The sequence below is a fragment of the Oryzias latipes genome, chromosome 6 (assembly GCF_002234675.1).
Source record: "Oryzias latipes chromosome 6, ASM223467v1".
NCBI lineage: Eukaryota > Metazoa > Chordata > Actinopteri > Beloniformes > Adrianichthyidae > Oryzias > Oryzias latipes.
The window spans coordinates 5,331,581-5,347,644 of record NC_019864.2 but is presented as its reverse complement, the minus strand read 5'-3'; the positions used below and the strand labels follow the sequence as shown (position 1 = coordinate 5,347,644).

The 16,064-nt window shown below is 42.2% G+C and overlaps 1 protein-coding gene across 1 annotated transcript in view; it reads left to right on the top strand.

The window, feature by feature from the left end:
* The window catches only part of LOC101165956 (asc-type amino acid transporter 1), a 43,976-nt gene that overhangs the window by 7,124 nt on the left and 20,788 nt on the right, over positions 1-16,064 (top strand). The window contains exons 2-6 of the mRNA XM_011472821.3: positions 2,135-2,339; positions 11,376-11,527; positions 13,839-13,964; positions 14,048-14,201; positions 14,915-15,038. Coding sequence (XP_011471123.1) covers positions 2,135-2,339; positions 11,376-11,527; positions 13,839-13,964; positions 14,048-14,201; positions 14,915-15,038 — 761 coding nt within the window. The remainder of the gene's footprint in view (positions 1-2,134; positions 2,340-11,375; positions 11,528-13,838; positions 13,965-14,047; positions 14,202-14,914; positions 15,039-16,064) is intronic.

The following is a 16,064-nucleotide window of genomic DNA, read 5'->3' as shown; positions in this document are numbered from 1 at the left end:
GTGTTCACTGGTAACACGTTTTTGCATTTTTACAGTGAAACTTTTACTTAGATTGCTGAGTACATTTGTAAGGTGGGTCAAAGTAACATTACACATTTTTCCAGAGCTATGACTACATTTCCTAGATCCATAAGAGAAGTAAAGGTGGGAGTGGTCATCATACACAGCTGCTGTCCTGAGCATGCTCTGCGGCAGAAGACAGTTTGGGGTGAACGCGTGTTCCTGTGAACACGACTGACCTGGAAGGTGTTAAGAACATGCGTGAGGAGCACAGATGAAGAAAAGGCTGGTGGAGTATTTGTCATTAGGGTGGTGTGCAGAACTGTGTGATGATGACGAGGATTCTGGATGGTTTTCTCAGTCATTTCAGTGTGGAACATTCTGCAGGACTTCACCCTGATGACTGCAGGAATGCTGCTTCAAGGCTTTTTATCATGTTGTCTTTGGTTTGAGATGAGAGGATTCCTGTTTCTCCTTGAAGTAGATCCTTTCCATCTAGAAATGAGAAGACTGTCCAGAAGCATCTGCCCTTTAGTCAGATGGGTTCACCACAGAGCAGGTCAGCATTTCAAACTCAAATCAAATCAGAGGGATTAGTTTGTGTCTGCGATGCTGCAGAGATGCAGAGATGCTGTGGGCTAGAGCTTCTCCCCAGCTCTGGGAGGATCATTAATGTCAGGTTATGTAACGGTTGTGTGCACACTTGGCTGCTTTCTGTGTTCCTGGGGGGGCTTCAGTGTGAATGCTGGAAGCCTGTGGCTACTCTACACTGCATGCTGAGAACTGGGGCCAAGAGGGTTTTCCTCCTTTCTGACTGATAGCCTTGACATTCCTCTTTAACACTTCTTCTTCTCCAGATTGCCACTTCTATCCCAGAGAGCTCACGGGGGGTGAAGATGTCCAAAGGAAAATATATTTATATATGTTTTGATCAAAAAAGAGCAAATGCTGGAATTTGCATCAAAACAGCAGGACAAAACTCTAAACTCCTTTGACACAAAAGAACCAGGAAGAAAGTCTTTGGCTGCAGGACGGAAGGGGAAGCACAGGAGACGAAGGGGAGGAGCTTTGGGGTCGGTAGAGTGAAATGTTTTTAATTTAGGATTATGAAATCCAGTCTACGTCAGGGAGAAATCAAGGAAAGATTACAAGACACACGCCTCTTCCCTGTTCTGGATTGTTCTGGACGTCCTCCACCTTCTCCACCTCTGCTCCCTTTAACCTCACTGCCCTCTTGAGTTCCTCATTTACACATAGATTCTCTGTCCTACTGACCTTCATTCCTCTCCTTTTCAGAGAAACCTCCTTATAAACCAGTCCATCTTGGTACAAATGCTTTATTTCTCCTTAAATCTGCAAACCTACAAAAAAAAGAGCCATTGTAATAAAAAAAAAACGTGTTAGTAATGAATGTAGCAACAGGATTTTTTCTTCATGGGTATATTTTGATCTAATTTAGCTTGAACTTTAACCTTTAGGACCGTGTATAAACAGCTGGAAGACGATAGTTTCAATGTAGATAGAAAACAGAAGGCCGCTGAACGCTGGCTGACATTATAATGTACGGCGTTCTAACTACAGAAATATTGAGCCTTTTTATAGATCCATAAACTCTGTATGGGTTTTCTGTTAACAGTCTGAGTTCAGATAGAAACAAAATACACAACAGATTTGTCTCTATGTGTATACAAGCTATGAGAGTAATCTGATTACTGACTTTAGCATGTAAACCAGTTTTTAAGGAGATTTCTAGAGTTCATGCAATCATCATGTTCCCAATTAAAGAGGCTCATTGTTGCAGTCTTTGCCTCATGACACCAAAGACAGACAGCACAGGCAGGCTCCAGAAAAACCCAAAAAGTAATAGATAGAGAGGAAATAGGTAACCGAAACTTGATCCTGTCTGGCTTTATTCAGAATAAGTAGCTTAGCCGGTAAAAAGGGATTGAGGTAAACTGTGTTGGTCAGACTTTCCCAGATGGAGCTCTATGGGGATAAAATCCTCTTTTCCAGCTGTTGACTGAGACAGAAACAAACCTTTATCTGCAAAAAGGAGCAATTTTTGACATGAAGGCTTCTGCCTGTGGAAACATGCACCTTCACATTTTCCTGTTTTTAATCTTTGTTTTCTCAGGAAACATAATTGGCTCTGGGATCTTCATTTCTCCTAAAGGCGTCCTGGAGCACTCGGGTTCGGTTGGTTTGGCCTTGGTAGTGTGGGTTCTCGGAGGCTGTATCGCTGGGTTGGGCTCCCTGTGCTATGCTGAACTGGGAGTTACCATTCCCAAATCTGGAGGGGACTACTCCTACGTGACAGAAATATTTGGTGGTCTGATGGGGTAAGAAAAGTCTTTTCCCATTTCAGTGGTTCTCCTACTCTGTGCTGATGATCATAGAGAACGTTGGGCTTTTCCCCACACAGCCAGCTGTTCCTCTCATGAGTCTTTCCTTTTTAAAACACCTTTCAGTTCAAAAACATGTAAGTAAAAAGTACAAACTCTTCCAAAGAAATATTTAACTGAGTGGCGAACAGTTACAGGCAGTTAATTTTTGAAGAGATGAAAAAATGAGGCGAAGACGTCCAGCAGCTCCTCTACAGTGACACCAGGTTCTGACGCAATAGGACATACACACTGCCTGGTCTGATCCTGATCTGATCTAGATCTGGTTTTCTCTGATCGTCCGTCCTGGTTGGTCAGGTGTGAAATTTCACCTGATCTCTGGTTTGGACCAAACAAGAGAACTCTGGTCCTCCTGAGGGTGTCTGCAGATGGACTCTGGTGCAGTTCACTTCAATGACAATGCAGAGCGGAGGAGAACCAAAGAGAAGAGGAGATTGATTTTTACAAAACTTTAATAAATCACATTAAAATAAAGACACACTGTACATTAAAAGAAAAATAAGACCAAAAAGGTACCACATTGCGGAGCAACAAAAAAAAAAAACAGTATGTAGCTTGTAATCCATCAGAATTGGAACACAATGTTATTATCCTCCCCGATAGTACACAGAACTCCCTCCAGGTCGTCGATCAACTTAAAATAAGCAAATTCAACATTCACATGACTTTTCAGAAGACAAATAAACATAAAGGGAACATCCGCACAACCAACAGAGAGTAACCGATTTTTCCTTGTTAACCAGATAGCGAGTTTTGCTGTTGCAAAAATAAAATTGAGAATGGTGTGTACATGTTTCCTTCGGGCCGTATATTTGAGGCCAAAAACGAACAATGGGAAGGAAAACACTTCCGAGCCTGAGACACCAGTCTTCCAAAAGTGTGAACAAACCCCTTAGCCTGTTACCCTCAATTACCAAATGTGCCAGAGTTTCAGATGTCCCACAAAATTCACATTTCACATTTCCACAGTCCAGGAATGGCAGCCTGAGCCCGAGTAAACTTTAGCGCTCTCCAGGCTTCAAGAACTGAACTATAGAAAGGAGGGAGACCACTCAAATCTAGACGTCCTCTGGTTAAAAGGAAGAGCTGCTTGTCATAGCCAAGACCTCCGGCTCTTCTTAGGAGGATTCTGGCAGTGTCGAGCCATCGCATACTGCTGTGATACAGCAGCCGCTGGGCAGTTCGCAGTCTGAAGGCCATCAGTCTGGATGTGACGTCAACTAATCCCTGCCCCCCTTCAGAGAGCGGCTGAAACAGGGAAGCTTCTCGTGTCCAATGTTTACCGTTCCAGAAAAAGTCGGTAAGCACACGCTGCACCTTGGTGAGTAGATCCTTAGGAGGAGAGAGAACCAGAAGTGTGTGCCAGAGCATCGAGGCCACTAGGTTGTTTGCAATCAGGACGCGTTCTCTGTAAGACAGCTGAGGTAGCAACCATTTCCATTTAGACAACCTCACACAAACTTTGTCCAACATCCCATCCCAATTTTTCATCTGAAACTCATTTGTATCCAAATAAACCCCAAGAACTTTTAAACCCCTTCTAGTCCAAACTATACGTAGATAAGAGAAGAGGAGAACCAAAGAGTAGGGGGGAGCCAAAGTGAAGAGGAGAACCAAATAGAGGAGAAGAACCAAAGAGAGGAAGAGAACCAAAGAGGGGGAGGAGGAGAACCAAAGAGAGGTGGAGAACCAAAGAGAGGAAGAGAACCAAAGAGGGGGAGGAGGAGAACCAAAGAGAGGTGGAGAACCAAAGAGAGGAGAAGAACCAAAGACAGGAGAAGAACCAAAGAGGGGTGGAGAACAAAGAAGAGGAGGAGAACCAAAGAGAGGAGGAGAACCACAAAGAGGAGGAGAACCAAAGAGAGGAGAAGAACCAAAGAGGGGAGGAGAACCAAGAAGAAGAGGAGAAACAAAGAGGAGGAGGAGAACCAGGAAGAGGAGAAGAACCAAAGAGGAGGAGGAGAACCAAAGAGAGGAGGTCCTGACAATTCTGCGTTTGGAGAGGGAAGAAAACAGCCACAGCATGAATCGGAAGTCATGTCTGCGTGAAAGACCCTAAAGGCACACATAAGGTGCAGGAGCAGTTACAACCAGCAGGCCTCCTGCTCCCTGCTCTGCTCCATTCTGATGCACCAGACACATAGATTCATGCTCGTCTTTGTTTTCCTCTTCTGCACTGGTATCTGGCTCAGAACTGTACAGCTGGATTGCTCTGATATTGCTTGCTGATTTTTGTGCCATGCTAATTTTACCTTGGGGGTTGTAAGGGGGTGTAAGCTAGTGGGAGGGTGTGTAAACAAAGGGATGATGGGAAATCAGCGCAGGCTTCTTTCTTGCTAACAGTCCCACACACAACCCAAATGTAAATTTCAAGTAAACCTCTGCCCTGCAGAAACTATGTCCTAGAAAACAAGTTGATCTATTTGATTAATGAACTTTATCCTGTTTTTTGGCTAAAAGCAGCGTAATCATTTAAAGACCACTGGGATTGCTTTGGCAATTGATCAAATGATGGTTGGAGTGGGAGCTTTAATACTCTCAGTGTAAACCGGGTCCTGAATTCCCACTAGAGCAATGGTAAATCCAGTGTGAATGCTATGTGTTGTTGCCATGGTGATCTAAGTACACAGACGGCTGCTCAGCAAAGCTAAACCTTGTTACCAGCTGAGAGACACACTCATGTAGTGAATAGACACAAACAACTGACCCAGGAAGAGCTAATATTTGTTTGAACTGCTCCTCCATCCTGACATGAGGCTGGTCACCACGACAACGGGGTTGCTGCACAAGCTCCAATTACAGCACACTTTTTAAACAGAGAGGCAGAACCAGCAACCACTGTGCTGCTCGAGGATGGAGAGTTTTTTGAGAGTTCTGCCCTCATCTCATGAGTATTTTCATGCATTTAACTAAGATGGTTTCAGAGGAAAAACCCAGAGAAGCCAGCTGCAGGTGTATTTGCCCAAAAGTAACCGGGTTTCTACACCTTCACCTCCTCACATGTAAGCCGTCTCTCTTTCAAAGTGGAGTAGCATCATGTAAAAGTGATTTGATTTCCCTGCAGTAATCTACCTCAGGATTCATTTGATTTCACTTCCTGATGGCAGCATGGTGGTCTACCGTATTGATGGCAGACTCATAAAACCTTAAGAAACTAAAACTTGACAAGAACACCTACAATTAAAGCAACACTCCAACTGTATTTTATTTATTGTAAAAGTGTCTCCAGCGGTCATTTCATTAAAATTATGCAGTTTCTTGCCAAAATCCAAAAATCTTTGTTGTTTTTTAGACATATTCTCTGCAGAGCGGCAGGGGTTCATCAGAAATTTGCCTCTGAGTTGTGGGCCAAACTGTTGGTGTGGAAGTAACTCTCTGCTGATTTCCCATCATTCTTTTGTTTACACACCTTCCCACTAGCTTACAGCCACACACAACCCCAAGCTAACATTACTTAGCAAAGAAACAGCGAGCGATATCGTAGCTATCCAGCCGGCCAGTTCTGATCCAGATACCAGTTCAGACAAGGCAAAAAAAGACGTCATGGATCCATCAGAACTGGAGTGGAACAGGAAGTCTTTGGCCATCGCAGTCTCTGTGCTCTTGATTAACCACAGTTTCATTAAAAAAAAAAAACTCATGAACACAGTTTTAATCTTGATGTTCTCTATATAAATGTCCTCCATCATGAGTAAAATGCTACAAGAACATGTTAAAAACACCAAAAAGACCATTTTCATTGGGGTGGGTCTTTAAACATGACAACACTACAGAAGAATAAACAAATAGTTGGCCCGACAAAGGTGAACTGACAACCAGGCTCTTTGGTAGTGAGACAGCTGTGGAAAATTACCAAAAGTAAGCAAGTGAGACTGTGGCAAGGTGAAAACCAAGCAACGATAGAGAACATGACATGGACCTTAGAAAACCAAACCCAAATCAAGCCAAACAAACTAACCCTTGTTCTATCCTAGGCACTTTAAATAGAGAGTCCACTAGACAGTGCGCTGAACCTTTTTTCTTCAATGATTTGTGATCTTCACTGGTGTCCATGGATTACATGAAATCTTTCCACCTTTATCATGTTAGGGAGAACATGTCAATGTAAGGGTGGGGTCATCTGGACCCCATAGGACAGCATAAGGGCTAAAGGCCATCCTTACAGACAAAAACAAAACAAAACATTGTGTGTTTTCCATGAGATGTAAGACAGAGGGGTATTCCAGAAAGCAGGTTATGTAGCTCCCACGGTAAGTTTGAGGCTAAAGAAGTGTACAACCACAGCTTTCAGTTCCAAAAACAGAGGTATGTTTCAGGGTATGTCAAGTTGCCATAGCAACTCATGCTCTGAACATAACCTGGTCTGGAGCAGGTTTAGTTGAAGGTTAGTTTGTTTTCAGAGAGGTGAAGCAGCATGGCGTGTCCATTTGAAGATGATTTAGTGGATGAAGAAGCTCAGATAATACTTTTTCCACCATGAGAGGATGAAAAGACCACATATAGATGTTGGAAAGATAAACATTTTTTTACTTTTATCTAACTGTATTATTTGCTTTAGTTAAGATAAATCAATTCTTTTTAGTTAAGTCATCTTAAAAATAACACATAGTTATCAGACATTTTTTTTTACTTTCTTTTAAATTAATTCAATTAAGTAGGTGTATCATTGGTGCTGCTGTTAGATAGGCACCGCAAGGGATTGTGGGATATCATTCCCTTTGCCTGTCTGGACAGATTTGGGTTTAAGTGTGGGTTTTTGACCAAATGTGTTTAGTTGTTTAGCTGTTTTACTGTGTTTTGCCGAGTTATTTGTCCTGTTATGTTTAATTCTTTCTGCACCATGAGTGAGAGGGAGGAAAAGGAGGGTGAGTTTATATAGCACCAGTACTACATGGTGGTTTAATGATAAATTCAGAGATATGGTGTATGGTTACATGTTTCAAATGTCAAGGAACGAAGGCGTGGACACAAGATGCAGGACGACAGAAGTTGAGAACACAAGGATTTTAATCCTGAGGAAGGCACTGAGACTCGTAAACTAGTGACAGTCATAAGAGAACGATCCAGTGATAAGTGAGGAGGAACACAAGGTATATATACACACAACAGTGATTGACAACAGGTGAGTAAACAGGTGCTGGCGATGAAGACGTCAAGTCCACAGAAACACAACAGAACACCGAACCGGAACCTAACAAATAAAAGCCTCAACCCGGAAGTGAAGGTGAACCTAACCGCCCTGGCCCCCGGTACCCGACATCAAATCCATTTTATTTTATTCATCTTATTATAAAAATGAGAATATCTGTAGGCTCTAACTTAGACATATGAGAGATCAAGAATTACAATAAATTAAGATGGAAAAACATTTAATTGAATTGGAGTAAAATGACATTTAGTTAGATAAATATGTAAATTTGAGTTGGAAAAAAAATAGAGTTGGATAGACATAAGAAATTAGGTTGAATAAATGTAACTCAATTACTTTATACCAATAGAATTAATTTAAGTTGGATAAGTTATATATATATGCGTCACAATGAAAATAGAAATAAGATCAGAAACTCGTGCGTTTACTTTGTTATTTTTCTCCAATCAGAAACTCTTTTTGCTGATGCAGCATTATTACTTTTTTGATGGGTTTATAATCTTCATACGCTGTCTTTAAAAAAAAATCGGACTCGGTCTCACTGAAGTATAGCGCTCTCTTTTGTTCTCCACGTGTTTCCATGGTGACTCCGGAAATCGGCAATCCATTGAGAATGTCTTTACGTACTTGCCGTGCACGTGCATTAACCCAGGCTTACAAAGTCGAGGGTAATTACACTAACTCATATCTGGTCTATTGGAACCGACATACCCAGAGTAAGCAAGTTCAGGCGGACTTCAGCCAGAGTTCAGGGTTAAAGTCAGGCTAGTTTAAACATGCATCCTGGAATACCCCCCCCTGGGTATGTCGGTTCCAAGAGATATAAGTTAGCATAACTACGCTCGACTTGGTAACCCTGGGTTAATGCATGTGCACAGCAGGTACATAAAGACATTCTCAATAGATCGCCGATTTCCAGAGTCACCATGGAAACACGTGGAGAAAAAAAAGAGAGCGCTATACTTCAGTGAGACGGAGTCATAGATTTAAATGACGAGGTATGAAGATTATACGTCCATCAAAAAAGCAACACGGCTGCATCATCAGCAAAATAAAGAGTTTCTGATTGGAGACAAATAACGGACAAAGTAAACGCATGAGTTTCTATCTCATTTCTATTTTCATTGTGAAGCATGTTTATATAAATTATCCAACTTAAATGAATTAATTCAATTGGTATTAAGTAATTAAGTTAAAATTATTCAACCTAATTTTTTCGTCTATCCAACTCAATTTTTTTTCACAACTCAAATTTACATATTTATCTAACTAAATGTCATTTTCCTTTAATTCAATTAAATGTTTTTCCATCTTAATTTATTGTACTTCTTGAACTCTCATATGTCTAAGATATTTTTATAACAAAATTAATGAAACAAAAATGGATTTGCAACATGGCACATTAAATCATATGCCGTTCCTCCAATTTACCGTAATTTCCGGGCTATAGAGCGCACCTGATTACAAGCCGCACTCTCTCAATTTAATGAGGATTAACCACTTTTTCCTACACAAGACATATTTGTTTACAAGCCGCATGTTATGGCGATTCAACTGGTGCATCACTGATTACCTTGGCCCGAATACTGAGAGATCACGGTAGTCTCAGAGAGGGAGGAGTAAATAGTAGTTTAGCCTATTTATTTGAACACACCCACATCTGCCTAAAAGCATAGTTCTGACTTCAGCTAACAGCTCCCTCAATCATGGTGTGGAAATTCACACTCAGATTCCCGACTTCCCATGAGTCTTAGGGGTTTAAGGCGGGGCTAACCCCCCGTTCGCCACACTGTGTTGTAGATTGAGGATGTATATGTGCTGAAACCGCGTGCGTGTTTAAGAAGGAGCAGGGAGCTGCAGCGGAACGCGAAAGCAGCTCTCCCCTCCTTCCGCCTGTGACACAACAGTAACACGGCAGCAATGTGGAAATAACAGGGCTGGATGAAAAAACATACCAGTAAAAGAGAACAGCAGTGACTTATAAGCCCGCGCGGCACGCACTCCACGCGGCTCTGCTCGGCGTGCACCAGAAGTTTCCTTCCACAGTGAAGTTGGTGATGGTGGATTTTTTCACACCGTTTTTAACGATTGCTTTTAACTTGAAAGCTCCGTCATATTGTAGTGGAGGTCACGTGCACGTTGGGTCTAATGTCAAAGGATTGTGGGATGCGGCTGAGCATGGGGGCTTCTTTTATTGCAGCATGACTTAAGTGTCTAAGAGCTAAAGTGAGATCCATGCTGTTTGGCTGTTGGTGTGAGTGTCTCCCCACTGAGACTGCTGGAGTGCTCCTGGCAGCAGTTAAAAAAAATCATAAATTAGCCATGGCATTGAATAAGCTGCAGGGTGGAGGGTTCGAGACAAAAGTAGCGGCTTATAGTCCGGAAAATACGGTAAACATTTCGCCACTAGGCAGTAAGTGTGCTAAATAACCTTATCATCCTCTCACTCATGGTGAAGAAAGAATTAAACATAACTGTCACGGTGGGGGGTGGCTCGAGAGCCGGTTGGACCCAGATGCAGAGGCGGAGGCATGAGGATCAGGGCTAGTGGGTTTAATTCACAAAAAAAAAAAAAAAAGCGCTGCAGAGCAGGATGTCAGAACAAAAACAAAAAACTCACTGTGGCGTGGCGTGGCGTGACGAGAAACATGGAACATGGCATGACCTGAACACCAGACAGGAATAATGGACCAACACAGGAGGAAGGCAGAGACAAGACTTATATACAGACAGGGCAGACAAGACACAGGTGAACATGATTAGGGCAGATGGGGACCAAAGGAAGTAAAACTCAAGAAACATGACAAGACAGGAAACCTTTCAAAATAAAACAGGAAACAGAACCAAACAAGACAGGACAAGAACTAAAGCGAAAAACAAGACACCAAAAACTGAAACCATGACAATAACAGTACAAATAACTAAACAAAACACAGTAAAACAGCTAAACAACTAAACACACTTTGACAAAAACCCACACTTAAACCCAAATCTGTCGAGACAGGCAAAGGGAATGGGATCCCACAATCCTTTGCGGCGCCGATCCAACAGCAGCACCAAAGTTGCACTTACTTAATTGAATTAATTTGAATGAAAGTAAAATAACTGTCTGAAAACTACGTGTTATTTTTAAGTTGACGGAACTAAAAAAATGATGTATCTTAACTGAAGCAAATAATTAAGTTAGATCAATGTAAATAGTTTATTTTTCCAACATCCATATGTGGTCTTATCACCCTCTCATGGTGGAAAAAGTATTATCTGAGCTTCTTCATCCACTAAATCATCTTCAAATGGACACGCCATGCTGCTTCACCTCTCTGAAAACAAACTAACCTTTAACTAAACCTGCTCCCGACCAGGTTATGTTCAGAGCATGAGTTGCTATGGCAACAGGACCTATCTTGAAACATACCTCTGTTTTTGGAACAGAAAGCTGAGGTTATCCACTTCCTTAGCCTCAAACTTACCGTGGGAGCTAGCATAATCTCCTTTCTGGAATACCCCCTGATGACTCAGAAATTCAGTATTAACCTTGTTAGGGGTGTGTAAACACCCCCCTATTGGTTGTCGAGAGGTTTCTTGTGCCTGAAGTGAGGTGGGAGACCAACCAGACAATGTCTTCAGAGTTAAAACCTCCTTAATGATTGAGCATGCATGAGGTTTTTTTTTAATTCTACCTGTTAAAAGTTATTTTTTTCTATCATGTTTAGAACTTTTTATTATCTCTTGAGGAAGCTGATGTGCTTTTCATTATTTTCCTACAAACTGAGTCTATTTCTAGCAGCTTGAAGCACAGACTGTCCCCTGCCTGTCTTTTGAAGGTTCCTGCTGCTGTGGAGTGCTGTTCTCATCATGTACCCCACCACCCTGGCTGTGATTGCGCTCACCTTCTCCAGCTACATCTTGCAGCCTGTTTTCCCAGACTGCGTTCCCCCCTATGTGGCAACTCGACTCCTGTCTGCCACCTGCCTCAGTAAGTGTCTTCACCAACAAGAGTCCGAGTTACAAAGAACTGTACCAACACATGATATTTGCCAACTACTTATTTTGTTTCCTATCAGCATTCTTTATATAAATATAGCAGTTACATATTGGACTAAAGAAGAATGATATATGTATAGTGCTACTCCAAAGTGGATGATACAGACAGACTACACAATAGAAATAAAGGAAGAGAAACATGAAATACGTTATTAAATGGAAAGTTAGGACATGTAATAAAAATGTTAATGTGTAGATGATTTAATGTAGCATTAGATTATTGGCATACGCTAAAGAAGCTGAAGGCATGCGCTCAACCTGGTTTGCATTGGATTGCGCAATCTGCCATGAGGCAGAGCTCACTGCCATCAGAAGCGGTTCAATGAGTAGAACCGCTTCTCCTCCACATTAAAAGGAGCCAGTTGAGGTGACTCGGGCATCTAGTCCGGATGCCTCCTGGATGACTCTCTGGGGAGGTGTTCCGGGCTTGTCCCACTGGGCGGAGGCCCAGGACACGGTGCAGAGGCTATGCCTCTAGGCTGGCCTGGGAATGACTTGGGGTCCCCCAGTGGAGCTGAAGGAAGTGGCCGGGGAGAGGGAAGTCTGGCATCTTTGCTTAGACTGCTGCCCCCGCGACCCGGTACCGGATAAGCGGAGGAAGATGGATGGATGGAAAACACCATGATAGGTTTTTAAATTTACCACATTAAGCTTTTCTTTGTTTCCTGGGTTTCCCCTAACTACTCTGCAGTTGACAGACCGTAATTTTTGTATTATTTTAACTGATCCTACCCACCTAACTTTACTTAAACCTTATCAATTACTTTGGAAAGAGGAAGTGACCCAGATTAAGTTACCTGGCTGAACATAGTGATCTTTTATAAGTATTGTTCATATTATGACATAAGGAAAGACCTTAGGAATACAATCAAATATTTTAGTGAATCGGAAAGATATGCAGCAACTCAGAAGTTGAGCTTGGTCAGAGGCAGGGGTGCAGGTCAGTAGCAGAAAATCATGATAAACGGGGGACTTTGACAAGGAAGGAGTCAAGACAAATTGACACTGAAGCAGGTCTGCTCTTAACATTGGAGAGCTAAAGGTGATGTGCATTACTTGTTGCCAAACAGACTGTGCTGATGAGGAGGGTGGAGTGCTGGCATGACACTATTACAATTAACAAGGCAGCATCTGACCTGAAAGGTAAGATCATGGCCTGGATGAAGACCAGGTAGCCCCGACACCTGCTGCAAGAGTTAGGTGCAGTTCCACCTGAAAGTGTCCTGGAAACTACGAATGAAGCATTGGGAGGAAGGTCTACCACGACATTCACAGAAACCAATGACCTGGTTTACACTTCAGCAGCAGTGATCCTGCTGTACGTCCACTAGGTTCATCCTCCAGTTCTGTCTGGATCCTGTTAAAAATCTGTTAACAGGTTGATTGTCCAATGGGTGTGCTCCCAGTTATTGAGAATTCTTCTCGGGTGTTTTCCCTCTGGTCATGCCATGTCACTGCCTATTTAAACTGCACCTGCACCAATAAACAATTGATTGTTTGTTCTGACTGCAGACCGTGTCCCAGTGTGTGCTTTTGCTCCCCTTTGGAAAGCCACGTTTAACATCCTTTTTGTTCATCAGCCAAATGCCACACAGAGAAGTGTAGCAAAAGTTACGGGGGGAGCACTTATGTACCCCGCAGAACAAACTCCTCTTTGCTCAATGCCTTATTCAAGTGTGCGCCTTGCGAGAGACAGGCGGGCTAACCTTATTCAGAAAAATGTAAGCCAGAGAAAGCCAAGAGCTGGGAAGATGCAATTCTAATTTTCCCCCCCAAAATCTTCTAAATCAATCTTCTTGTCAAATTGATGTATTGCCCAGCCCCAGTTTCAAGTGTGTTTTTAAGTTCTGCAATGACATTGGTCCAAATCCCAGAGACCATTAAACCTGCCTTGTTCTTTGTGCATACTCCCATCAGGCTGTCCAAACCAATCAAAAGCTCTGAATAATGTAACTGCTGTAGCAGAAATTCAATCAAAGAAAGCGTTTAATGTTTTATTGATGTTAGAAACAACCAATCAGGAGGCTTTGTATTGCTGATGGGACACAACTCTGAGAAAGAACCAACTGCAAGGACAGAATTAAAAAAGAGGTTGTTTTTAGCCAGAACGTGAAAGGTTACACTGCATCATGAATGATTGCATTTTGTATTCTAATTTTGCCACACCAAAGAGCCTCTCCCACATACTGTTGTTAACCATAAATCCCAGTATGACTGTTGGTCTCTTGTTTGTCTGTCCTCAGTATTTCTGACCTGGGTGAACTGTTCCAGTGTCCGTTTGGCCACAAGGATTCAGGACATCTTCACAGTTGGAAAGCTGATGGCTTTGGGCCTGATCATAGTCGTTGGCTTGGTGCAAATCTTTAATGGTAAACCTGCATTTCTTTGCCTTCTTACTTAAAACAGAACATGAAAACTAAAGTAACCTATAAAAATCTGATTCTCGAAATAGGGAATTATGAGGCTCTGACCCCCCAGGTGGCCTTTTCAATGAGTAGAACACCATCGGTGGGACAGATTGCTCTGGCCTTCCTGCAGGCTTCATTTGCCTTCAGCGGCTGGAACTTCCTCAATTACGTCACAGAAGAGGTGGTTGAACCCAGGCGGTGAGTTTCTTCTACTACTACCACCTCCCCCGCCCCTCCCCAATTGTTTGTATCTGTCACTGATTCTTGAAATAATGAAATAGTATAGTTTGGCACTTTCAGAACTCCAGTGTTGATATAAACAACCATCCCTTATGGTCTTCAGGATAAGCAGCTGCTGTCTGTAAAAATATTAAACGGAGTAAATGGGAGAATACCAAACAAATGTTCTCACTGGACTCAAAACTAAAAGGTAAACAGCATGGTATGCCGGTAATCTGGATTTCTCAGGCCCATTCCTGCCACGGTTTACTGGATGAGCCTCTGCTGGAAGCCCTGTGCGTCTTCTATTTGCACACAGCTCTGTATATGCCCTTATATGGTAATCATTGGGTAAGGTTGTGATAATCTGGTGCTAGTAAAGAACAAAAGTTAGAAACATTCAAATGTACAAAGGAAGGAATAATTCTGCGTCCTAAGAACATGTATTTACAACGTGTTGTTCAGAAAATTCTGCTAAAATCTTTGAATAATGAAGCCCAATATTAGCAACGTCCCGTCCAGACATTTGGGCTTTACTCAGTGATTTCTTTCCCCATTTGTTCGTTAGAACAGCAACCAATGCTGTCAGTTTGATCATGCTCTTCAGAACGCAATTCCTGGGGATTAAATGCTTGTTTCATTTGTTTTGGGTATTGTTTGTATCATCTGTGCATGAACGCTGCCTCGTTCAGGAATCTACCTCGTGCCATCTACATCTCCATTCCACTGGTGACCTTTGTGTACACGCTCACCAACATCGCCTACTTCTCCTCCATGTCGCCAGAGGAACTACTGTCATCCAATGCTGTTGCTGTAGTGAGTAAAATGACAAAGAGTACTCCTGCACTACATACAAATATTCTACTGAAGGAAATCATTTCCTGAAAGTAACCAAGCCTAGGAGCAGCACCACTCCAGAGACAATGAGCAGTTTACAAAACTCTTTAATGTAAATTCCAGTTCATATTTTTCCGTAGTCCGTAAGTGATCTCTGTTCACTTTTTCTAGTTGACGCTGAAAATAAATTATTTTATTGTATCATTGTTGCAAATTTTAGTAATTTCAATGAAAAGTTTCCACATACTGTTAAAAAGAAAAAAAGGAAAAGTAAGCTTTTTTGTGTGGAACTGGGCCAAACATCAGAGCAAACAAATATATGCATTACAACTTTATAAATTCATTTACTCTTGTTATAATCAAATTTAATCCAGATTATTCCAAGAAGCCAAATTTACCCTAACTTTCTTTTGAGCCGGGTCAGTATAACGGAACAAAAGATTACTGTGTTTATAAAAGGAAAGCGAGCACAATGAGGTTCATTTACTTTCTGTTGAAGGCACCCCAAGCTCCCGGAGCCAACAGTTTATAGGAGAACAAATTCAAATGTCTTAGGCTGCATTCAAAGACTGACTGAGGGGGCCGTCGCTCCGAGAGACCACAGACTGTGAGGGTATGACTTTATTCAAGTGATATTTAACTCGTGGAGGTCATTGTGAAGAAGCACTTTATGTTGGGCGTCATGGTAAAGTTTATTGATTACCTTCTCAGTCGTGTCAGTGAAGGGGAGAAAGGCTGACCACTGCCTGCTTTAGAGCGAAATAGTGACTGTGAGACTTGGTAAGTAGGCGTAGACGAATGTGGGGAAACGTCAAGCCTGAGGAAGAGGAGGTTGTTGTATTTGTGGGGGTCAGATGGTGTATTTCACCAGCAGAAATCCTAAATCATGAGTGTGCAGGAGTTTCCCCCCTCTGAAATGACTTTGTGGATATTTGTCACGATTCTATTGGAAGACGACCTTGAACCCATGATGTACGGAAATTTCAGAATGTGAAAAGCCAGTCG